The sequence below is a fragment of the Schistocerca serialis genome, chromosome 8 (genome assembly GCF_023864345.2).
Source record: "Schistocerca serialis cubense isolate TAMUIC-IGC-003099 chromosome 8, iqSchSeri2.2, whole genome shotgun sequence".
Classification (NCBI taxonomy): domain Eukaryota; kingdom Metazoa; phylum Arthropoda; class Insecta; order Orthoptera; family Acrididae; genus Schistocerca; species Schistocerca serialis.
This window is the reverse complement of record NC_064645.1, coordinates 599,492,843-599,519,373: the sequence shown is the minus strand read 5'-3', so window position 1 is coordinate 599,519,373 and position 26,531 is coordinate 599,492,843. Positions and strand designations below refer to the sequence as shown.

Below are 26,531 nucleotides of genomic sequence, written 5' to 3'. Positions count from 1 at the left end.
CACACAAGTCTGCACACCCAAGACGAGCTCACAAAACTTCACTGGACTGTTCTTCCTCATCCACCCTACAACCCAGATCTTGCACCTTCCGACTTCCATCTGTTTGGTCCAATGAAGGATGGACCCCATCGCAAACAGTATGTGCATGTTGGGGAGGTTATTGATGCAGCAAGAGACAGCTCCGATATCGACCAGTAGAGTGGTACCACATGGGCATATAAAGCCTCCCAGTAAGGTGGCATAAGACTGTCACACTGAATGGATATTATGTAGAAAAATAGGGTCCTGTAGCCAAAAGAGTTGGGAATAATATGGTGTATTGGGCTCCTAAATGAAACCAACCTGGTTTCAGGAAAAAAGTGTTTTATTACTTATTGAACACCCCTCATACATACTGTATACACTTGTTTTTCCTTATACCTTCTCTCTACTTTTCTCAGAATTTCGAACATCTTCCATCATTTTACATTGTCAAAAGCTTTTTCAAATCAATAAATCCTATGAGTGCGTCTTGATTTTTCTTCAGTGTTGCTTCTGTTATCAACCGCAATGTCAGAACTGCCTCTCTAGTGCCTTTACCTCTCCTAAATCCAAACCAATCGCCATCCAACAGATCCTTAACTCTCTTTTCCATTCTTCCCTATATTATTCCTGCCACCATCCTGGATGCAGGAGCTGTTAAGATGATTGTGCAATAATTATCACACTTGTCAGTTCTTGGTACCTTCAGAATTGTGTAGATGGTGTTTTTCCAAAAGTCTGATGGTATACCATCAGTCTCATACATTCTACACACAGAGAGGATATGAGATTTTCTACTATTTTATTGGTAAGAATTTCACAACAAACTGTTGCCTCATCAGGAAAGAGGGAAGGAGAGGGAAAGACGAAAGGATGTGGGTTTTAAGGGAGAGGGTAAGAAGTTATTCCAATCCCGGGAGTGGAAAGACTTACCTTAGGGGGAAAAAAAGGGGTATACACTCGCACACACACACACATATCCATCCGCACATACATAGACACCTAAATCCAAACCAATCGCCACCTAACAGATCCTTAACTGTATGGATGGATATGTGTGTGTGTGCGCGAGTGTATACCCCTTTTTTCCCCCTAAGGTAAGTCTTTCCGCTCCCGGGATTGGAACGACTCCTCACCCTCTCCCTTAAAACCCACATCCTTTCGTCTTTCCCTCTCCTTCCCTCTTTCCTGATGAGGCAACAGTTTGTTGTGAAATTCTTACCAATAAAATAGTAGAAAATCTCATATCCTCTCTGTGTGTAGAATGTATGAGACTGATGGTATACCATCAGACTTTTGGAAAAACACCATCTACACAATTCTGAAGGTACCAAGAACTGACAAGTGTGATAATTATTGCACAATCATCTTAACAGCTCCTGCATCCAGGATGGTGGCAGGAATAATATAGGGAAGAATCTTTGTTTAACACAGGTGATGTGACTTACCGAACGAAAGTGCTGGCAGGTTGATAGACACACAAACAAACACAAACATACACACAAAATTCAAGCTTCCGCAACAAACTGTTGCCTCATCAGGAAAGAGGGAAGGAGAGGGAAAGACGAAAGGATGTGGGTTTTAAGGGAGAGGGTAAGGAGTCATTCCAATCCCGGGAGCGGAAAGACTCTTCTAAATTCACTAATGGAATTCCCATTGCACGTTTAATGTTAGCATCTTTGCTTTTAACTTCATCAAAGATTCTTTTGACTTTTCTATACAATGAGTCAGTCCTTAAACAATCATTTCTTTTCCTACAACTTCACATTTTTCCTGCGGCCATTTCGTCTTGTCTGCCCTGCACTGCTTATTTATTTCATTCCTAAGTGATTCATATTGCTGTATTCCTGTCATACCCTGAACATTTTTGTACTTGCTCCTTTTGTTGATCAACTGATGTATTGCTTCTGACACTAAAGGTTTCTTTGGAGTTACCTTCCTTGCATCGAAGGAATCATTGCAAAATTTCTCATGAATGTTTGGCTCATCAGAACAAATCTCATGTTGGAGCTATGGAGAGTAAATCACTAAGGGTAACTGAACATTCTCTGTGCTTTATTTGTGATTTTTATACAATACACATGTTATAATTGCTCAGGCAGAAGTCTGATGAGCCTGCAGATTTTCTAAATGCTGAGTAGTGTAAAGATTTTCGGTGAACAGTCACCAAAAGCATTTCAATGTGATGGCAGACGGCAATTTGACAATACTGAAGTCAAACACTTGATCAAATGAAATGACGTATGATCATGATCACAAGTTCTTATACTCCAGAGCAGAATTGATGTGCTGAGCACACAAACAGAATTTTGTGGAACTAGCTAAAATCACTTTGCTAGCTCAGCGTTTACCTAAGCCTTTGTGACAGAAGTGATACACATACAATTTTTACTTGTGAAATGGAACTGGTACAAACTGCATGAATGACAGAACACCCTGTGAGGTATTCAATGAAAAGACAAGACAGATAGATAAACTACAAATTTTTGGGACAAAGTCTTTTGTTCACAATCTGAAAGATTGGCAAAAGAAATGGGTAGAAAAAGCAAAACCAGGAATCTTTTATAGTTATTCTGATGTTACTGATGACTTACGAGTGTGAACTGAATCAGAATTTTTTTCAGGCCAAGGGTGTTGTCTTTGAACCCAAGAAAACTAGAAGAGTAGTGGTATTACTGTCCAGTAAAATGGACAGTGAGAAATAGAAGAGTTATCATGAAGAAGATGCAAGTGTGTTTAAAGAGCCTGCAGAAGTAAGTTGTAGTGCGAGAGAATTTAGAAGTTGACAACAACTGAAGAAACCACTTTGTCTTATTGACATGATGCTGTCTTTGTAGCTACAAACAGGGCTGACCTTATCAATAGTGACAGTATATAGACAGGGATTAGTAATTGTGATGTCATCATAGCTGTGATGTCATCCAAAGAACGGGGTGCCAAATCAATGTTGGCACCTTGCAACAAAACCACAGAAAACAATAGTTGCTGCAGGCCACACCAACAAATGAGAAATGCCGCCTAGAGCTTTGTTAAACCACTGAAATTGATGGTCTACTTACAGCTGAGCAGAAGAGTGCATGCCCCAGTTCGCAGTCACCAATCAAGATGACAGCATCATCTACGGCTGCCTCTGTATTAAATGCTTCAGGCAGAACACTTAATGTGAACATTATGTCAATCATACTTCAACTGAAGAGTCTTATATATTTGTCTGTATCAAGCGATACTTTAATATTGAGAGATAGTTGTAAATACTCAGAACATTCCTGTGGTGATGGGTAGTTCCAATTAAAGTAAATATTCCTACCTCTACCGTAATAAAGTGAGCTATCATCATACTGGTAAGTGTATTTTCATCCAGCATGACATATGGCAATGACACTAGTGGTAAACTAGACTTGCCTCGCCTGATGTACAGTTATTGTGTGCAAGAATGCACTTGTTTTTACCACCTGGTCTTGCCAGCTTTCTGCTCTCAAATTTTGTGTATCGTATCAGCATTCTCTAAGTGTGAGCCACCACAGGAAATATCTCTACCCAAAATTACTCAGTTTCTTCAGGGACAGGAGACTGAACGCCTGCTTCTCAGTGTTCAGCAACTAACATCATGACTTTCTCGCCAAACAGTGTCACCACAGGCTGCTGCACATAAATTTTGCTCCAGTGTTCAGCAACTAACATCATGACTTTCTCGCCAAACAGTGTCACCACAGGCTGCTGCACATAAATTTTGCTCTTACTACAGTCAGGAAGACATACGAACATTATGATAGTCATGCCCATGCCACAGCAGCAAGGTTTCAAGTTTTTCGTCTCAAGCAACAGCCTGCACAAACTATTTTGTCTGCCTATAGCAGACAAGAAATTCCAGTCCTCAGCATGTGTAGTTTGCCTGCAGCGTTTAAAGGAGTGGCAAAGAGAGTTTTATTTCACTACTCAAGTCTAGAATCGGTGCAAACATGATTAATTCAACTTGTGCATACAAGACAATGTATTACAAATCAGCATTTTGGTGCCACACACTCATGTTTCTAACTTGTGCAGTAAGTACAAGGAACTGTTTCAAACACGTTTGGGGCATGTCACTGTGTAAGACAATGTGTAGCTGTGATTTTTCGTGCACGGGCCGTCCCGATGCAATACATGACCAATTTGCTCTGGAACAGCAAAGATGGAAAGACAATGGGTTTATTCCACCCATTTCTGCATAACAATCGGCATCCCCTTGGTCATTCTCATGATGCCTTCAGATGGTTTACGTCTGTGTGCTGATTTGAAAGCAACAGTAAACCCACAAATAGTCAAGGCTCCTTTCCTCTTCCACATCCAGAGAAAACGACAGACAGACTAGGACAGGGCAGATGCTTCTCAAAGACTGATTTGCATGAAGCATATTTATAGTTACCACCGGGTGAACAGTTCAAGAAATGCTTTGTTTAAACACTCTCCTAGGTTCCTTTCAATTTCAGACTACTGTTAAGAAGTGCTTTGACTCCTCCTAATTTTTCAGCAGTTCCTGGAACAGTTAACAGCAAAATTCCCTTCTTTTACTATTTGGATGATACTGTAGTTGTGGATCACATGCCTGCTGAATATTTAGCAAATTTACATGGCTTGTTTCTAGTTCTTTCTGTAGCTGAAACCTGCTCCTTCCTCCAGAAGAACTGAACTATTTAGGTCATGTACTTATGCATAGGGTACTCATCTTACCATATGGCACTTGGCTGTGATCTGAGATCTGACAGTGACTCATAACATTAAGGAGCTCCAGTCAGTCAATGCCAAGTTCACATATTATATAAAATTGGCTGCTAATGCTATGCAAATTGCTACACTGCTCAATTGGTTATGACTGAAAAATGTGCCTTTTGTGTGATCCAAAGAATGCCAGAATACATTTCAGCATCTAAAGGACACATTGTTAAGGCACTGATGTTTCCTTCACTTTGACCCACCTAACTCTTTCATGTTAGCTGCACCATCTTATGGGACTATCGTGGCAGAATATTGTCAAGTGTTCTTCCACAGAACCCAAAGAAATTCTGTTCGTATTTAAATGCCATTAGTGGCACCAAAGGTAAGTTTCCAGTCCTAGTGAATGAGACAGGAACTGAAAATGAGGGTGGCAAAGCAAAAGCTGAAATGCTTAACTCAGTTTTCAAATGTTTCTTTACAAAGGAAAACCCAGGAGAATTGCCCCAATTTAATCCTCATACCACTGAAAAAATGAATGAAGTAAGTATTTGTGTCAGTGGCACTGAGAAACAATTGAAATCATTAAAATTGAACAAATCTCCAGAGCATGATGGAACCCCTGTCAGATTCTTCACTGAATTTATGGCTGAGTTAGTCCCTCCTCTAACTATAATCTATCACAGATACTTCGAACAAAAAAACCATGCCCAGTTCTTGGAAAAAGGGACATGTCACACCTGTCTACAAGAAGGGTAGTAGAAGTGATCCACAAATCTACCGATCAATATCCTTGACATCAATTTGTTGTAGACTCTCAGAATGTGTTCTGAGCTCAAACATAATGATGTACCTTGAATAGAATGACCTCCTCAGTCCCAACTAGCACAGCTTTGGAAACACTGATTAATGTGAAACCAAACTCCCACTTTTCTCACATGACATACTGAAAGCTTTGGATCTTGATTTTTGAAAAGCCTTTGACTCGGTACCACACCTATACTTATTGTCAAAAGAATGATCACATGCTGTATCAAGTGAAATCTGTGACTGGATTGAGGACGTTTTGGTAGGGAGGACATGACATGTTATCTTGGATAGAGAGTCACAGTCAGATGTAGAAGTTAACTTTGGTTGTGCCGACTAAAATGTGTTGGGACCCTTGCTGTTCATATTGTATATTAATGGCCTTGCAGACTATAGTAATAGTAAAATCAGGCTTTTTGCAGATGATGCAGTTATCTACTTATAATGTAGTACTGTCTGAAAGAATCTGCATAAATATTCAGTCAGATCTTGATAGGATTTCAATATGGTGCAGAGATTGGTAACTTGCACTAAATGTTCAGAAACATAAAATTTTACACTTCACAAAGTGAAAAACTTCTTATCACATGACTATAACATCAATGAGTCACTTTTGGAATTGGCCAACTCATACAAATACCTGGTTATAATGCTTTGCAGGGATATGAAATGGAATGTTCACATACATTCAGTCTTGGGTAAAGCAAGTGGTAGACTTTGGTTCACTGGTAGAATACTAGGGAAGTGCAATCAATCTACAAAGGAGATTGCTTAAATGTCACTCTTGCAACCAGTTCCAGAATATTGCTCAAGTATGTGGAACTCATACCAGATAGGATTAACAGGGGATATTGAACGTATACATAGAAGGGCAGTGTAAATGTCACGGGTTTGTTTGATCTGTGGGAGAGTGTCAGAGAGATACTGAAGGAACTGAACTGGAAGACACTTGAAGATAGACATAAACTATCCTGAGAAAGTCTATAAACAAAGTTTCAAGAACCAACTTTAAATGATTACTCTAGGAATATACTACAATCTCCTACGTACCGCCCACATAGGGATTGTGAAGATAAGATTAGAATAATTACAGCAAACCCAGAGGCACTCAAACTGTCATTCCTCCCGCACTCCAAATGTTAATGGAACAGGAAGAAACTCTAATAACTGGTACAATGGGATGTACCCTCTGCCATCCACCTCACAGTGGTTTGCAAAGTACAGAAATAGATGTAGATTGCAGCTGTGCCCTCCCATAAGATTGGCTCTTCTGACAGACCTGGTCTTTTAACTCTAAAACTCTTAACAAAGTGCAGTGTAACTACAGTCAGCTTGAAAAAAAGGTGCTTGCCATTATCTATGATGTTACGTAATTCCACCAGTATTTGTATGGTTGGAAGTGCTTTTTCTGACAGATCATTCCCCTTTGATGGTCTTGTTCACTCCTGCCAAGCCTGTTCCACCTCAGAGAGCACAAAAATTGCAATATTGCGCTCTGATATTATCTAATTATCAGTGTGATTCGTTGTATTGGCCTGCTGCGCAACATTCGAATGCTGACTTCTTGTCTCTTATCAGTTGGTACAACACAGTGTTTGATTCTTCTGAAGTGTTATGTTTTCAAACTGATGCTCAGGATTTTGAAAGTTTTCAAAAGTTTCTTCTCAATTTTTAGGGTGTGACCACAGAAACTGTTTCTGGTGCAGCTATTCAGGTTGTTTTGCAATATGTCCACCATGGATGGCCACGCAGTTTGAAAAAAATTCACCACCCAGTTGCGCATCACTACTTCTCAATTTCTGGTGTGTGACCACAGCAACTGTTTCTGGTGCAGCTATTCAGGTTGTTTTGCAATATGTCCACCATGGATGGCCACGCAGTTGGAAAACAATTCACCACCCAGTTGCGCATCACTACTTCAAGCATCGTCAATTGTTACCTGTGTGGTCTGATGTTCTGCTCTCGCATTAAAAAAAAAAAAAAACCTCGTTCCTTACAGCAGGAAGTTTTATCTTTATTGCACCAAGATCACTGGGGCATAGTTCGCACCAAGCAACTCACCAGGCATTGTACTTGGCAGAGAACGGACGCTTAGATTGTGTAAAAGACTCACGCTGCAAAGTTTGTGAGGAACACCAGTCAGCTCCACTGCAAAGCTTCGAGTGATCACAACCATCTGTATCATAGCAATGCATCCATATTGATTTCAAGGGTCCATTCTGGAACACACAATGGTTGTTAGTGGCAGACACTTACAGTAAGTTTCTTTTTCTTGTCCCCATGACAGCCACAACTGCTGCAAGTACAGTACTGCCTTTGTCTTATTTTTCTTTCTTTTTCCGTTGGAGGGCTTCAAGAATTCATTGTCTCAGACAATGGACTACAGTTTACATCCTCTGATTTCCTACAGTTTTGTGTTGCCAATGGCATAGACCATGTGACCACTGCATATTTACACTTTCAGTCTAACAGCGAAGCTGAACAGTTCGTCTGAACGGTCAAAAGTCAGACTGAGAAATTCCATTCCTTACTTGTCATCATTTGGGCATTGTTTTTTGAAATGAGAGTGTAACAGTATTTGCTTCCTTAGCACTTTCCAAATTTTGTTGCACAATCGTAGACACCATACTCTGTTGCGTCTCCTACAGTCATTGTGGAAACAATTTTTTCCATCAGGTCGGACAAAGTTCCAGATGCAAGACAATGTCTTCCACAAAGTTTTTGGAAAGAAACATTGTTAAGAGAGCAGAGTAGTTACAAAAGCTATCAGACATTGTTCTTATGTCGTCCAAAGCCCTGCAGGGCTGCAGCGGTGTCACCAAAACCAGCTACAGAACGCTTCTGAATATGTCAGCGATTCTGCAGCAGAATTTTTGTCCACAGACCCAGCACTTTGCTGGAGCCCACACTAGCTGTCACTTTTGGCTCTCTGCCAGACATGGCTAGCACCATCCACTGTGGTGCCAACTGAGGTCGCCGGCCTGCCGCCAAAGACATCACCAATGTTGGTGCCAACTTCCATCCAACTTCCCGCACTGATGTCTGGGGACGTACCACCAACAGAAGGTCACTGTGCTGCCTCAGAAGATCACTTCACTGTTCAATTGACTGCACCATCTGCGTCTCTGGATGTAGGTGTACACCCTGTAACTGTTTTCCAGACAGTGTCCCTGGTCACTCACAAGGTGGATACTGGTGTGTGGGCAGGAAACAGACATGGGCCGCTGTTACAATCCCTGCTTCTGCATCCACATCTGCATTCAATCCTCCCCCCCTGCTACTGTCATAAGCATCTGTCTTAAACGACAGCAGTGTGTAAGTGTGGGTGGAGGCGGAATATGCTGGTGTCTGAAGAACAGTGCACCAAAGCAAGGTTGGCATCTAACAACAAAATCCCAGAAATCGATAGCTACTCCACGCCACCACAATTGATGGTCTACTTATGGCTGAGCAGAGGAATGCTCACCCCATTTCGAAGTCACAAATTGAGATGAGATAGGCCACCTATGTATTAAATGTCTTAGGCAGAAATCTTTAATTTGGACATTATGTGGATTATAATTCAAGTGAAGAGTCTTGTAAATTTATCTGTATCAAATGGTGCTTTAACATTCAGAGACAGTTGTAAACACACAGAGCAGTCCTGGGAAATGGATTGTTGCAAGTTAAGTGAATCTCCCAAACTACACTGTAATAATTAATATTTTGTGTGTTACAGTTACACCCAGTCTCTTCCCGGAGCTAACCAAAGAACTCACCATTGTCAGGCGATTGTATTTCTGTCCAGCACAACAATAGCAATGATGCTTAGTCAAGTTAAAAACTCCATCACAAAGGCTAGAAGAGTATTTCTGCTGGAAAGAGCAGACAAGCAGTGGTTAGCATACCACTTAGGTGACATATGGACATCATTTAATTTCAGTGTGATGACATAGAGGTATTACGAGCACAGTTTAATGCATTTTTAAGTTACACAATGGAAAAGTATATGCAAAGTAAGCGATTGAGGACAGGCAAGATCCATCATGGTTTAATAACAAAATTCAGAAAATAATGATTAAGCAAAGACTGTTGTGCACTCGGTTAAAAAAAGAACATACAAATGACGATGGGCAAACATTAGTAGAAATGTGTGTCATAAAAGGATCAATGCATGAAGCACACAACTTCCATCATCTTAGTAAACAATCTTGCCAAGAACCCAAGTAAATTCAGGCCCTACATAAAATTGCTTAGTGAGTAAAAGGCTTTTATCCAGTCACTCTTTTGAACAGTCTGGCATGGAGATACAAGACAGAAAAAAGAAAAACCAAGTTTTAAATTTCACATTTAGGAAAACATTCACGAAGGATGACCGCACAAACATACCACTGCTTGACCACTTCACTGATTCTCCTATGCACGACATAGTAATAGGCATCCCTGGCAGAGAGAAGTAAGTGAAAGAGCTGAAAACAAGTAAATCACCAAGTCTGGACGGGATCCCAATACGGCTTTACAGGGAGTTTCTTTATGGCGCTGGCCCCTTACTTAGCTCATGTTTATCACAAATCTCTTGCTGAGTGCACAGTACCAAGTGACAAAAAAATGCAGGTGACTCCTGTATTTAAGAAAGCTAAAAGAATGGACCCGCAAAATTACAGACCAATATCCTTACCATTCCACGGATTTTTCATTGGTGGTATGACTACACTGGGATGCACTTAGCCTCCTGAAGACAACCATATTAAGAGGTAGCAGCTACAAGGTCGGAACGTTGACAACGGTCAGGAGTGCGGTGTGCTGACTCCTTCCCCCTCCACACTGTATTTTGAAGGCATCCCTCGCGTGAAACACTGCTTGCCTTTTTCTCACATTATATCTTGTGAACCATGGGATTTTTATTATTTATTTATCGTATGATGTGTACATTGATTTACATTTATATACAATATTTTCAGGACTAAAATGTACAATCACAAGTTCGTACAATTTTACAGCTCTATGTCTAGTTCTTCAATCCACTTGACTGCTTCATCCGATGTACGATGAATGTCCATTAAAGTTCCTCTGAAAGTACGATGAGGGCAGTCAGCAACAATGTGATGAATCGTCTGTGAGGGGGCACCACAGTCACAATTTGCAGAGCCAACCCATCCCCATTTGTGCAGTAGATAGCCACATCTGCCTTGTCCAGTTCGAATGCGGTTAATGATCCTCCACTGACGCCTTGGAAGATCAAATCCTTGCGTCTGCTTGGAAGGGTCCTCGACTAGATGTTTATTGGCTACTGAAGACTGATCCCACTGGAGTTTCCATGAACTGTTAATGTTGAAAGCAGATCCTTCAAGGTCGAGTGCTGTGCGCCATGGTGGTTTCCTCGATTTCAAGCGTTGGTGTGTTCCTTGTACAATATCTTGATGGATGGGGAGCTGGGGGTTCTGCTGAATGTTTTTCCACGTCTTTAGGAGAGCTTCTGATCTTCTTAGGGCTGGAGGTGGGATATTGCTTAGAACCGGCAGCCACAGCGTGTTTGTGCTCCGAATACATCCTGTGATTAATCGCATTGCCTGATTGAGTTGCACGTCTATCTTCTTAGTGTGAACACTGTTGATCCAGGTTGGGCAGCAATATTCAGCAACAGAATATGACAGAGCTAATGCTGTAGATCTCAGGACGTTAGTATTGGCTCCCCATGATGTACCAACAAGCTTCTGAAGAATATTATTTCTAGTTTTAACTTTAGCAGCCACATTTGATAAATGCTGCTTGAAAGACAGAGTTCTATCTAGTGTTAATCCCAGGTACTTTGGTGTACTACAGTATGGCAACACTTGGTCTCTGAATACAACTTCTGGTTTGTAATTTGACTGTCTGTTACGTAGGTGGAATGCAGATATAACTGTTTTCTGAGGATTTAGGTGGAGGCACCATTTCTTGAAATATTTGTCTAAGGCTTCCAGATCAGTGGATAGAATAGTTTCAGCATCAGCAAAGTTGGAGCACTGAGTCACCAGACAAATATCATCAGCATATATGAATTTCCTTGAAGATGTTTCTGGTAAGTCGTGTGTATACAAATTGAAAAGGAGGGGAGCCAGAACAGACCCTTGAGGTAAGCCGTCATTTAGTTTAAACATTCTGCTCCTATCATTATCTGAGTAGATCTGAAAGTACCTATTGCTTAGCATATTGTTGAGTAAGGCCGTGAGTTTACGACATGGGATAACACTCACAAATTTTAAAAGGAGTCCTTCTCGCCAGACAGTGTCATAGGCAGCAGATAGATCTAAAAAGGCAGCCACACTCACTGATTTCTTCTCATACCCATTTTCAATGTGCGTAGTGAGAGATAGTACCTGATCGTTACAACTTCTCCCAGGTCTAAATCCTGCTTGCTCGATAGGAATATGATGGTTGATTGTTTCACAGATTCTGTTGTAGATCAGGCGCTCAAGGAGTTTATAAGTGATACTTAAGAGTGCTATTGGACGATAGTTTTCCACTTTTGTGGGATCTTTATTTGGTTTCAGTATGGCTAATATTTTTGATTTCTTCATCAGATGTGGGATGTTTCCAGTTTGCAGGATGTTTGAAAGGAAGTTGGTCAACCATTTTACTGTAGCTGGTCCACAGTGAGCCAGGAATTCTGGGTATATTCCATCATATCCAGCTGCTTTTCCAAGTTTCATACTTTTGATTGCAGCTTTAGTTTCCTCTTCTTGAAATGGAGTAGAGAATTCGGAAGACTGTAGGGCTGCTCTTTTCTTGGTGTTCAACTGTAGTTTGATATCCCTTTTGGCTTGCTTGTCTGCGTTGCTTCACGTCCGTAGGTATAACCTTTAAATACCCTACACGTGACCCCTGGGTGGTGCTAAGAAAGCAACAACGATAAGATGAGACCGAACTGTCTGAAAAGACCTCCCGGTCAAAGAATGACGAAGGACACGTGCGGTCCTATTCAGGACCCACAAGCTCGTAGAATTGGACCATCTCTGCGCATCTGTCAACTGAATATCGAAGGGATAAGTCGAGCAAAATGTGAGTATCTTTCCAGGCTCACACAGAAATATGCAGTTGATATCATCGCACTTCAAGAAACGCACACAGCTGATGAACCACAGCTACAGAGTAGGGGGAAAATACCGGGCTTTAAACTGATAGCCTCTAATCACCATCAAAATTATGGCCTTGCAACTTACGTCAAGAATCACATAACAAACTACCAGCTGCTGTCAGAAAATTCTGAAAATGACATTTTTACAACTGCTGTTAAAATTGAAAACCTAACGATAGTTAACGTGTACAAACCCCCAGGGACTAATTGGCCTAATCCCGTTCTACCGTCTCTGCAACATCCAACTATACACCTCGGTGATTTCAACAGTCATCATCACCTGTGGGGATATATGGAGAATGACCTCAACGGTGAAGCGCTTGAGGACTGGATGGAAACTGAAAACCTGAATTTAATTTACGATGCTAAAGATCTGCCTACCTTCCACTCAGCTCGCTGGTCCCAAGGCTATACCCCAGATCTGTGCTTCACAACTCAGTCTCATAATTCCCTAAATCAAGTACAACGAACTGTGCTCAAGGAATTCCCACATAGTCAACACAGACCTGTTATATTGGAGGTGGGGATGTCTATACCTGTTGTACGATCACATCCTAAACCGAGGTGGAACTTCAAGAAAGCCAACTGGACTGAATTTGCAAAGCAAACAGATTCCAATATCAGATGGATCAAACCAACGTACAACAACTACAGCAGATTTGTCGGGGTTATCAAAGGTGCAGCCAGACGATGTATTCCTAGAGGGTACCGTAAAGAGTATATCCCTGGTTGGAGTTCCGAGAGTGAGGAGTTACTAAAAGAATATGAAGACCATCCTAACTCTGACAATGCAACAAGCCTCCTCCAGTCCCTGGATGATAATCGAAGAAAGATCTGGCATGAAACTGTGGGGTCCCTAGATTACACCCATTCTAGCAGAAAAGCCTGGTCTATCATCAGGAAATTAGACTCTTCAAACCCTACAACAAAAAGATCAAAAAATGCCATCAATTTGAATGACTATGCTAAACACCTTGTGTCAGTTACAAAGAACCATGGGATGAAGGGCTACAAGTGGATTCCACAGTCCAAGATTTCCGGAAAGCATTTGACACAGTGCCCCGCTGCAGACATTTAATGAATCTCCAAGCATATGGATTAGTTACCCAGATATGTGAGTGATTTGAAGACATCTTAAGTAACAGACATCAGTATGTTCTCCTCGACAGTGAGTGTTCATCAGAGAAAGGGGTATCATCAGGATTGCCTCAGTGATGTCTGATACAACTAATCTTGTTCTCTATTTACATAAATGATCTGATGGATAAAAATGCTAGTATTATCGACATGCTTTGTGAGTGGGAATCCCTGGAGCGAGTGAAGTGCTTCTCGCAAAACACTACAGAAAAAAATTAGAGAACCAGCATTTCAAACTGACTGCAGAATGATCCTTCTGTCACCGACATATGTTTTCTGCAAAGACCACGAAGATAAGAGAAATTACAGGGTTGCAACACGTTTCCCCAACTGAAATTCCCTGGTATTTCCCTGATTTCCAGACAAGTTTTAGTATTTTCCCCTGACAAATTTTGAGATCTGAAGGGTAAGTTAAGATGTAAGTTGACAATCTCTTTGCAGCTGCAGTTCAAGAAACAATAGTGCAAACAAGAAAATATATACATTAAAAAAAATTGCAAGCAGATGGAATTTCCTGATGTGAGCAAAAATCTTTAGTACTAACATCAACATCTTTTCTAATGAACTGTTTTTAAGTGGAGAAAGCAAGCCAAATGATATACATGTTTCATTAAGACCACTTACGTTATTTTATTTTAATAAAAAGAAACACATTTGGAGACAAAAATATGCATTTCGTTGGAGCCGCAGGACAGATTTAAAACAGATTCACTGTGTTCAGAAATAACCGCAGAAAAAAGGAGGCCTCTTGAAAGAAGTGTATAAAGTGGGGAACAATTGTGTAAACCAACACTGTAGGTGACCACCAATAAAATGTTGCTTCTACTATGTTTGGTATCGTCAGTTATTACCGACTGTGTTATGTCTATCATTTTACAGGTATTGTGTGATTTTTCTTTCGAGAAATATATGAGTACATAGCGTACAAGCTGCCAATGATTTACAATTTTCTTCTTCTTATCATCCATATTTTCTATATAAAAAACTAAGATGCTGTGACTCAGCAAATGAGAAAGTGCTGATAGATAGACAAAATAAAAAACACACAAACACACACATAAATTTCAAGCTTTCGCAACCCAAGGTTGCTTCATCAGGAAAGAGGGGAGGAGAGGGAAAGACGAAAGGATGTGGGTTTTAAGGGAGAGGGTAAGGAGTCATTCCAATCCCGGAAGCGGAAAGACTTACCTTAGGGGGAAAAAAGGACAGGTATACACTCGCACACACACACATATCCACAACTTTTACAAATACTCTGAGAATCAGTAATAATTATAGGTAGTAACACCGTAAAGACGATTGCTGTGCCACAGACAGGCATGTAGAAAAAACAATCACACTCTCACAACTAAATTTTCAGCCACAGATTTTGTCAGAAAACGAGAGCACACACACATTCACACAATCATTCAGACACAACTCATGCACACACGACCGCCATTTCCGGTCGCTGCATCTACAGTCTCTGAGAATCAGATCCAAACAAACCACTCCACAGACCTGCCTTCCTCTCATTGGCAGCTGCTAGGCTAGCAGCAAGAAGTGTTGGCAGCACTGACTGCAAGCTGAGGGGAGTGATAAGTAAACAAACCATTTCATCTACGGAGACAAAAACACGATTTTTCCAGTGTTGTTTCAAATTTCCCTGATGTTTCCCTGATTTCCATGAGATGTTTGAAATTCCCTGATATTCCATGATTTCCAGAACCTGTGGGAACCCTGAATTATGACTTGTAGGAAAGCACATAGACAGTAGTTTTCCCTGGCACTATTTGTAAGTGGACCAGAACAAAAAGTAGTGCTATAAGGTACTGTCCGCCATGCCCCATAAAGTGGCTTGCAGAGTACATATGTAGATGTGAACGTAGATCATTCAAAGGCTAGTACATAAGTAGGCCACGAACAATGGATAAAGCAATAGAGGATGAAATGGCTTCATCAGAGGAAAATGCTACATGGTCTTTGGAACATTGGCAACCACATAACATGCCCATTACAAACTGTTGGCTTCATACAACCAAGTTTACAAATGTTGGTGAAACTGATCACTATAAAGCAAGATTAGTTGTGCATGGATTTAGTCAACAAGAAGGTATTGACTACAATAAATGGATTCCTAAAGAAAGAGGGGCTAGCACCAGTGATTCAAGGTTTTCCCAGTGTATCTTGGGCTTGTGGAAAATGCAGATCCCTGTCTGTTTTATTGAGAAGACTGCAAAGAAGTATTGATGGCAGTTCTTTATGCTGATGAATTAATAACTGCAAGTAAGAAAAAGGACGTTTTCCTGAGTGAAATTTAAGATCACTACTGAACCAGTAGCATACCCTTTTAAATACACTGGTCAACATGGTTTTCTTTACATGAAATTTGATTAGTGATTCTAGCGCACATTCTTTACTGTATTCAGATATAGGGTCAGAATCATTCCGTTTTTTGGTAGTAACTTTTTAAAATTTGATTTTAGCTCTCCCTTCAACCTGTCATAAGAATGTGTACCTCAGATATAGTTATTTTACTTCTGCCATATTTTAGAAAGTGATATTATGTATCATGTCAAAGCTCCAAATGGCAAGACTGTTCAGGTTCATTCATATTTTGACAAATCTATTCTATTATGGGAACTCTTGGGCATCAACACCAGCCAGATGAGTGGCGATTGTTCATTGACTTCTCTAAACTTAGTTTGAAGGCTGTGCTGCTACATATTGGCAATGAGCGTCCATCAATACCTGTAGCACATGCCACTGATATGAAACACACATATGACAATATGAAACTAGTTATAGAAAAAAAATGCAATATAAAAACTACAGGGTGTACATATAAGTCTGGAAAAACTCAATTATTTATTGCACAAGAACTAAACACTGTACAGATGTCATACATGTTGCATTTTGAAGAGAAACGCCAAAGGACACCCATTGATATGTGAACCATGAGTGACACAGCAGACGTAAATATGGTAATCAAATTCTTGCCATACCCATCCCAGGATAGCATCGTCGACTGTGGCAGTTGCTTCCCGTATTCTCTACCGGAGCTCTGTTACACCACGTGGTAGAGGTTGTACATACACCAGATCTTTGAAGTGTCCCCACAGTAAAAAGTCACACAGAGTGAGATCTGGTCATCAAGGAGGAAATTTCAAAAACCAGCTCTCCCTTCTGTAGCAAGACCCTGTTTGCGACTAGCACTGACTATCAGCAAATTACCAAACTATGCTGTGGCGGTATACATGGAAAAAAAAAACAACTTTCAGGGTTTCTCTTCAAAATGACATATATTTGATATCTGTACAATGTTTGGTGCTTGTGTAGTAAATAATTGCAAGTGTTCCCGAACTTTATGTACACCCTATATAAATGGAATACCTGTGGCGACTTAAAAGTCACTGATTTATTGCTTGGTTTGCAACTTCAGTTCATCAAATTTTGACCTTTTTTATGTAAATGGGACAGCAAAGACAAAGAATTCTCACTGCTTTAGAAAATCATGCCCTAAACATGAATCTCTTCTCTCTTACCAGAAAAAATGTATCACTTGTTCCCTCAGTGAATCCTTAAAAAATATATTTACTTCCGTTGTATATTAAATTAGGAGTAATGACAAGTTTTGTCAAAGCTATGCATTAACTTTCTGATGGATTTTTGTATTTTAAATCAAAATTATCCACAGTCAGTGATGCTAAACTAAAAGAAAGAAAAACAAATATGGAACCACAAATACGGTCATTAATGGCTAATGAACATTTTGAAGGACTGTTATATCCACTGGAAAAAGCAGCCTGGCTGTCTTTCAAAAATGTATGTTGGAAGTTCCTTGGAAATCATACAGCAGAAAAAACTATTGTCATATAGTGGCTAATCTTTTGCATTCTTATAAAGCTACGGGATGCAATACCTCCTTAAAAACTCATTTCATGGACTCTCACTTACACTTGTTCACGGAAAATCTTGGTGCCAACAGCAATGAGCGTGGTAAGTGTTTTCATCGGCAAAATTACTACAATGGAAAAGAGGTACCAAGGCAAGTAGAGTTCTAATATGTTCCTGATGAAAATTATGCCTGAAAATCACTATCCACCACTTTCTATGTAAGTCAGAATGAATAGTATATCATTTAAAGTTAGATAGCTGGTTACTGATTTTATTACTAACCATCAAAAATTCAAATAAGTATTACACAGAAATCCTCCCTGATGGGGGAAAACAGAAATGATATTTGCATTCGGCACACCTAATACTTCTAGAAATCGCATATTTTTATTCTAGTGAAGGGAAAAAAGTTCAATTTTGTCAACCAGTGATATTAATACTACAAGGTGTTACAAAAAGGTACGGCCAAACTTTCAGGAAACATTCCTCATACACAAATAAAGAAAAGATGTTATGTGGACATGTGTCCGGAAATGCTTAATTTCCATGTTAGAGCTCTTTTAGGTTCGTCAGTATGTACTGTACTTCCTCGATTCACCGCCAGTTGGCCCAATTGAAGGAAGGTAATGTCGACTTTGGTGCTTGTGTTGACATGCGACTCATTGCTCTACAGTACTAGCATCAAGCACATCAGTATGTAGCATCAACAGGTTAGTGTTCATCATGAACGTGGTTTTGCAGTCAGTGCAATGTTTAAAAATGCGGAGTTGGCAGATGCCCATTTTATGTATGGATTAGCATGGGGCAATAGCCGTGGCGCGGTACGTTTGTATCAAGACAGATTTCCAGAACGAAGGTGTCCCGACAGGAAGACGTTTGAAGCAATTGATCGGCGTCTTAGGGAGCACAGAACATTCCAGCCTATGACTCGCGACTGGTGAAGACCTAGAACGACGAGGACACCTGCAATGGACGAGGCAATTCTTCGTGCAGTTGACGATAACCCTAATGCCAGCATCAGAGAAGTTGCTGCTGTACAAGGTAATGTTGACCACGTCACTGTATGGAGGGTGCTATGGGAGAACCAGTTGTTTCCGTACCATGTACAGCATGTGCAGGCACTATCAGCAGCTGATTGGCCTCCACAGGTACACTTCTGCAAATGGTTCATCCAACAATGTGTCAATCCTCATTTCAGTGCAAATGTTCTCTTTACGGATGAGGCTTCATTCCAACGTGATCAAATTGTACATATTCACAATCAACATGTGTGGGCTGACGAGAATCCGCACGCAATTGTGCAATCACGTCATCAACACAGATTTTCTGTGAACGTTTGGGCAGGCATTGTTGGTGGTGTCTTGATTGGGCCCCATGTTCTTCCACCTACGCTCAATGGAGCACGCTATCATGATTTCATACGGGATACTCTACCTGTGCTGCTAGAACATGTGCCTTTACAAGTACGACACAACAGGTGGTTCATGCACGATTGAGCTCCTGCGCATTTCAGTCAAAGTGTTCGTACACTTCTCAACAACAGATTCGGTGACCGATGGATTGGTAGAGGCGGACCAATTCCATGGCTTCCACGCTCTCCTGACCTCAACCCTCTTGACTTTCATTTATGGGGGCATTTGAAAGCTCTTGTCTACGCAACCCCGGTACCAAATGTAGAGACTCTTTGTGCTTGTATTGTGGACGGCTGTGATACAATACGCCATTCTCCAGGGCTGCATCAGCGCATCAGGGATTCCATGCGACGGAGGGTGGATGCATGTATCCTCGCTAACGGAGGACAGTTTTAACATTTCCTGTAACAAAGTGTTAGAAGTCACGCTGGTACGTTCTGTTGCTGTGTGTTTCCATTCCATGATTAATGTGATTTGAAGAGAAGTAATAAAATGAGCTCCAACATGGAAAGTAAGCGTTTCCGGACACATGTCCACATAACATCTTTTCTTTATTTGTGTGTGAGGAATGTTTCCTGAAAGTTTGGTCATACCTTTTTTTAACACCCTGTATATGTGAAGAGAATAGATCAACAGCGATTAATCAAGAAATTTATGCTAAAGACATCCTTCAAGTGTTTGACACAACGGAAGTTCATCCTGAACAAACTGAATAACGCAATATCTACAGCCATTCGTGGTGACCAATAACAAACCAATGAACGCTCTATTTCCGGCAGCAGTTGGGTGTCTTATGTATTTAGCTGTTAGTACCAGCAGTTGGGTCTCTTATGTATTTAGTTGCTAGTACCAGGACCAATATATTATTTCCAGTGAACTACGTGCCAATACTTTTGGAGAATCCTCAAGAAAACCATTGATCTTTGGTAAGAAGGATCGTAAAGTGTATCAAAAGTTCAGTCTCATAGGTTTAGGGCTAACATACGAAGCTATCCATGCAAACATAAGACTTGAGATGTACACTGATGCTGACTGTGCTAGTGACTCAACAACTTGACAGATAGTAGAGTGAATTGAAGATTTTATGGAGGAGCAATTATTGGGGAATGTAAGCAGCAACAATTCACATCACTGCCAACAACAAAATCACAATATGTGGCTGTCAATAAATGAGCAAGAGAAGGAGTACAGTCATTCAAAATCTTTGAACAAATTTTGGCGACAGGGGAGTGTTCCTGTTATAGGCTAATTGTTTATAACACAGGTGCCATTACACTGGCCAAAAATGCAGGATTTCCCAATAGTTTGAGGCATATTGACCTTTTTGTGCAATACATCTGTGAGAAAATTCATGACAAGCCAGTTAGCCATTGAGTATGTACTGAGCAATGAGCAAGCTACAGAATTCTCACCAAATTCGATCTGAATATTTAAAACTCTTTACTGGAATGCTTTAATTATTATTCCATTCTGGATCTTCCAATGCTTGGATTACTGTATTTAGCATCATAAATATTTAGCGGAAATGCTGACCCAAAAGAAAACTTTCTGCTATTACGTTGCACATCTCTGTAAGCAGTTTATGCAATCAGGTTACCTTCCATTCACAACACAGTTGCACTCAGCGACTGTTATATTGACTTGTAAATTATAGACTCCAGCAATCAGTCATTTACAAGTTTGTGCAATGTCTTGTCATCCCAAATACTTGTTCTAAGAATTACATCACATGTAGGCCTATGCTTTATTAATTTAATTAAAAGCATACTGTGCCCAACATAATTTCTGTCATAACAAGGACAAGTCAGGAGACAGATTAATCTAAATATAAAAGTTTACTTCTTATAAATGAACAGAACATATTTTATGCACAAATCCCTTGTGTACCTGAATCACTCCTAGAAATAGACATGCGAAAAATTAGTGTCTATTACCACCCATGTGGAATTCCTACATGTAGGTGAAATAATTACTAATAAACACGTAAAGGTACAAGCAAAATATGATTGAGGAGATACAACATCTTGTGGATGAAAAATATAGAGACAAATGTGACATGAATCTTAGACTATATCAAGGAGTCACATGGAAAGCTGAGAAGGCAACAAACACAAGACAATTATTCATATTAATTTGCAAATTATATTAATGTATCTCAGTCTGAAAGAGAAAACGTGGAGATGTGAAATGAATGAAGAAATATATATTGACAGAAATACACAAATATGAGACTATGAGAAACTACTGCTACATCCTGGATATACTATTACCAATCACGTGTCTATGAATGTTATGATATAAATTTAATGTCATTTACATTTTAAATGGCACAGATGAAATCTTACGCAGTGCACTGAAATAGCACCGGAAAAGGGTTTCAAAAAATGCATAGCTGGTTAAAACAGCAAAAAAGAAAGAAGCATTAATCCAATCTTAAATATCTTCAGAACGAGATGATGGTGCTACAGCCTAAATGAGCATCTGCAACCTAGTCAAATATCAAATAACCCGAGTGTTTTGTAAAATCTTATTTGCACACATCTTCAATGTAGTAATGTGATCTACATAAACAAGATGTAAACAGCTTTCCCTTTAATGAAGTATCACTATACAAAAAAGCCAACTATTATGTAATGGACGTCAACATTTTTCAAGTGAAAACATGTTTCAAATTTCTTGCTTATTCCACATCCTTGTGGTCCATTTCATGTGAGACGTGAACGGTGAATGTCGATATCATATGTGTGTGTGTGTGTGTGTGTGTAAGAGCTTACAAATTTTTCTCTTCACCCTCAAGGCTCTTCCCATAATCAATCTATGGAATGGAAATCTATCTACCTAAGTAAGTGGTACTTCTTCTGAAGATAATACATCACTTAGAGGGAATGGCAGTTAGATAAAAGTATCAAAAGGGAAAACAATCACTGTACATGAAAATCTCTGGTGCCAACAAAACGGGTACCAGTACTTGTGAATGAGAAAGTGCAACAAAAATGTCATTCTCGAAATATGTGAACTATCAATAACGTGTCTGCAATGTACCCAGCAGGTGAAGGTTGTCCGAGATCCTTGTAACAAGTACATATAAGCAATAGAAAAAAAAACCATATGTACACTCCCACCTCTCCCAAAGCAACTATACTACTTTAACAAATGTTCGCCACACAGTTTGGTTTGAAGTTTAAAATGCAATATTTTTCTCCTTCTATTCCACAGCTTCATATAACAAAAACTGACCTCGAAGACGACTTTTCTGGGATTTGTAGTTGGAGATATCTTTCTTTTTTGAAATTTAAGCGCCATGTCTGCATATATACGTAGCAATACTTCGAACTGCAGTCACAGCACATTTGTTAATCGAAAAATTATGAACTGTTAACACTGTGCATTTACTGTCACTTCTGCAAATATTGCACAAAAAGGAGGAAATAAACATAGCATGTTCGAAAGACATTGGCCTATATTTTGCGTGTCTTTCCGTCGTTTCATCTTATCGGCTGGAGATTTCTTTAAATGTACAATTACTTCTCACGCAATAACAAGCTGTTTTCTTAGTAAACATTATAACCTAAGCCAGCGCTGTTTACTGTTTACGTCTGCTCAATTCAACTACACATTTCCCGCCATTACTTTCCGAAATGTTACTTGCAACGACAAAAGACAGACGGTGTTACCACAGTCCAGTGTTATTATCAAGGGGGGTAACATTCACTAAATGGATTTTAATATATCGTCACTGGTCAAAATACTGTAGACTACCACTTTACGATTAACACTAATCATAACTTTAGAGTGAATCACATCCATGATTTGATTTTTAGACAGTCTTATCGTCTATAAACTGTTATCGTTACCTTCAAACACGATAAGTTATGTGATGTGAGTGAGTGATAACTGTGGTCAGAGTTGCGCGTGGACTCAGTTCGACGCGCTGTGTTCGTAATACAGTATCCTATCCCCATTCAATTAGCGGAGGCACGATGGTTGAAACAAGAATAATACTTCTTGCCCTCTTCGGTGCAAACATAGCAGCAGCAATTTTTCTCGAGAAAGAGGCCATCCTTCGAACACTTCTTCTATCAGTTCTGATTTTTGTAGCAACAGGAAAACGGTACAGATGGTTTTATATCCTGTACAAAACATGGCATCGAGATAGGCAGTAAGTACCTAAATGACAAGGAGGTTTTTTTCATTTTTTACTGTTATTCACTAGTCAGTAGCATTTTCACTATGTTATTTACATTTTTTGTACTATGAAGGATAATTTATTGTCCATGTCCGTCGCGTTTCCTTCTTGTTAGTATATAAGCTATTATCTGTTATTAACATTATATAGTGTTCAAAATTGTGAGTTATGGTAACTAATTCCATCGTCTTGTCCTAAAATAATTATCAATGAAGATAAAATTCGTAAGAACAGTGAGTTCTGAAGTAGCTCTTGCCTAGTCGTAAGTAAACAGTACTACAAAATTGTGACTATCGTCATTTTTTTCCGGTTTTCCGTCGTTGATTCGAAATTCATGGAGGCATTTTCCGTCCATGCAACTAAATGAAAGGCAGTATTTTTTGCCGTACGCTTTTCGCGTCTTTTATTCATGAAGCACCTTCACTAGCTCGTAATACATGTCTTACAATATACTAAATGTAATATCTAGTAGTTACAATATGTTACATTTTGTCATACTTTCTCTAGTTTTTCAGAATATAAAATTTGCGCTACAAAAGTTTTCTAATCTGAAAAACAAAATAAAAACATGACAAAATGTAACGTAGAAACATATTGTAACTACTACATAATACATTTATTACATGTATAAAAGGAAAGTTGTATTACAGGTCGCTGAAGATCTTTCGTAAACAAAAGATGGGAAGCGCATGTGGCAAAAAACAAACTGGCTTTAAAGTAGTTGCGTAGAAGTGAGGTACCTCCACAAATTATAACTATGTTTTGAAGAAGCTCTGGAAGATATAGTTGGAGCTCCATCTTCTACATAAAACCTGTAACTGCGCTCTACATTAATTAAAACGAAACTCCTCCCGCACAGGCCATGAAGGCCCAAAGGTACCGACTGGCCGCCGTGTCATCCTCAGCCCACACGCGTCACTGGATGCGGATAGGGTTGGGCATGTGATCAGCACACCGTTCTCCTGGCCGTATGTCAGTTTCCGAGATTGGAACCGCTACTTCTCAAATAGCTCCTCAGTTTGCCTCACTAGGGCTGAGTGCACCCCGCTGGCCAACAGCGCTCGGCAGACTGGATGGTCACCCATCCAAATGCTAGCTCAGCCCGACAGCGCTTAACTTCGGTGATCTGACGGGAACCGGTGTTACCACTGCAGCAAGGCCGTTGGCTCTACATTAATTAATATTTTCAAATGGATTAAAATTGTTTATTTACATGAAAATTATTTTATTGTGAACGTCTTTGTTACAAAAAGATTCATAATCTGGGACTAATACAGATGCAGTATCTGACACAAGCATAGTACTTGTCTAGTTGGGATTAAACTCGTTTTAAAAGGAAAATTGTTAAGACACAATCGTAACATAGTTTCAGGAACAGGACCACACTGTTGATGATGGATATGTTGAGGAAAAACCAAGACATCGCACAGATTGACTGCTGTAATCAAAAGTGCAAGAAACTTACTGTGGTAATGAGGTCGCTTCAACCTAAGAATGAACTAAGAGTGATTGGTGTGACCCTTCTTCGGATCACCAGATAGAAATATTAAGGAGAATTGCGTATCATCATATAAGTCGACACTTAACATGATGAATTATTGTAGATACTGATGGGTAAATAATGATCATATTCATATGCTTATTTCTGGCGAAATTTAAGATATATATTGCAATGACAAAACGCATTTTCGATCTCTCTTGTAATCCACATTATCACTCAGTTAAATCTATTTTGGGCCGGCCGCGGTGGTCTCGCGGTTCTAGGCGCGCAGTCCGGAACCGTGCGACTGCTACGGTCGCAGGTTCGAATCCTGCCTCGGGCATGGATGTGTGTGATATCCTTAGGTTAGTCAGGTTTAAGTAGTTCTAAGTTCTAGGGGACTGATGACCACAGCAGTTGAGTCCCATAGTGCTCAGAGCCAGCCAAATCTATTTTGGTGATGTATGCTGCTCAGCTGGCTTAGTCATTGTGTCTGTTTATTACTCAGGTCATCTTGTTTGATAGTTTTGCTCCTTATAAGAAATCGAATCTGCTAGGTCGTTTAGTAATCCAATCTTCGATTAGATCTCTCGGGTGATGTACCCAACAAACCATTGTAATCATACTGCTGGTGGTGATTACCTCCAACTTAACTGTTCTCTGATACATCTTGAAAAAGTAATGGTGACATTTAGTTAAGGATTAATTGTTGAAGCAGGCTCAGCTGCTACCGCCATGTAATTGCATGTTTTCTTCCTTGTCTTTATTTTGTGCAAGCCTCTGTTGTACTGATCATGTCTCATAGCATTGTACCTATGTTGCCAATATGCAAAAGTATCCTACGTGGCACAATAGTCTGTCATACAGAATAACACCTATATACTATTACAGGCGCTCGACCCATGCTGTAATCTGCTCTAACAGATTTTTGTAGATTATGCATTCATCGTCTATCTTCTTCCAAACAATTTTGTATATAGGATCGCTGAAGAGCTGGTATCGATGATTGGGCGTTATCATATAGTGGAATCACTGGTAATGATGCTGAGGTCTATGTAGCCAAATAAGCTGCTGAGGCAGTACAAATAGGTAACTGAACTGAAATCCCAAATACGAGTTACAAACAAATACTATTTAAAGGTACAGTAGACGACTAAGACACAGACAGCAAGACATAATGACAACGACTAACCAGACATTCACCCAGCGGTTCCTCAATCTAGAAAATCCCTTCTACATTCAGTTTCTATGTTCCTAGTTTATTTAATATCTAAACTCAAACTTAACTACAGTAGTTTTTACAAATATCAGAATAGCCTGCAAATCGTAGACTTTTTTACCCAGACCATCTCTCCTTTTGTATCGAGGCAATATGGAGTTGCTGCAGTTATCTGACGTCAAACGAAGCAAGGATCATTAAGTTTTATCGTCCGATCCACGATGAGATTTCCAGAGGCAGATAACAAAATCAGATGGAGGTAGAAAATCAAATGTCATCTTCAAAGGAACCGCTCCAGCAGCTGCGTTAGTCGCCTTAAGGAAACCACGAAAACCTTAATTTGGATGGACGAATAAGGATTTGAACCGCCATTCTCCTGAATACGAGTCCAGTGTCTTACTACTGTGTCACCTCGCTTTGTGTTGCAAACGAGTGGGTCCCACATTAGCAAATGCATGATCACAAAAACTACACACTCAAGTGTACTTTCGATGCAGACATGCACTTCTAACGCCAACATAGTGCAGCTCATATGCATGAAAAAAATTGTATGTGTGGCTTGTTACGTTTTTATATTCCCTGTACGAATGCTGACTGTGTGGCGT

The 26,531-nt window shown here is 39.9% G+C and overlaps 2 protein-coding genes and 1 pseudogene across 2 annotated transcripts in view; 1 reads left to right on the top strand and 2 right to left on the bottom strand.

Moving 5' to 3' along the window:
• The window catches only part of LOC126416487 (uncharacterized), a 198,949-nt gene extending 176,338 nt beyond the window's left edge, over positions 1–22,611 (bottom strand). Inside the window, exon 1 of the mRNA XM_050084224.1 lies at positions 22,279–22,611. Within this exon, the coding sequence (XP_049940181.1) occupies positions 22,279–22,344 (66 nt within the window). The 5' untranslated portion in view covers positions 22,345–22,611. The remainder of the gene's footprint in view (positions 1–22,278) is intronic.
• Positions 22,612–23,054: 443 nt separating this feature from the next.
• Positions 23,055–26,531, top strand: part of LOC126416578 (long-chain fatty acid transport protein 1-like) — a 163,492-nt gene continuing 160,015 nt past the window's right edge. The window contains exon 1 of the mRNA XM_050084328.1: positions 23,055–23,200. The gene's annotated coding sequence lies outside the window, so the exon portion shown is untranslated. The remainder of the gene's footprint in view (positions 23,201–26,531) is intronic.
• LOC126417268 (5S ribosomal RNA) lies at positions 24,277–24,394 on the bottom strand (annotated as a pseudogene).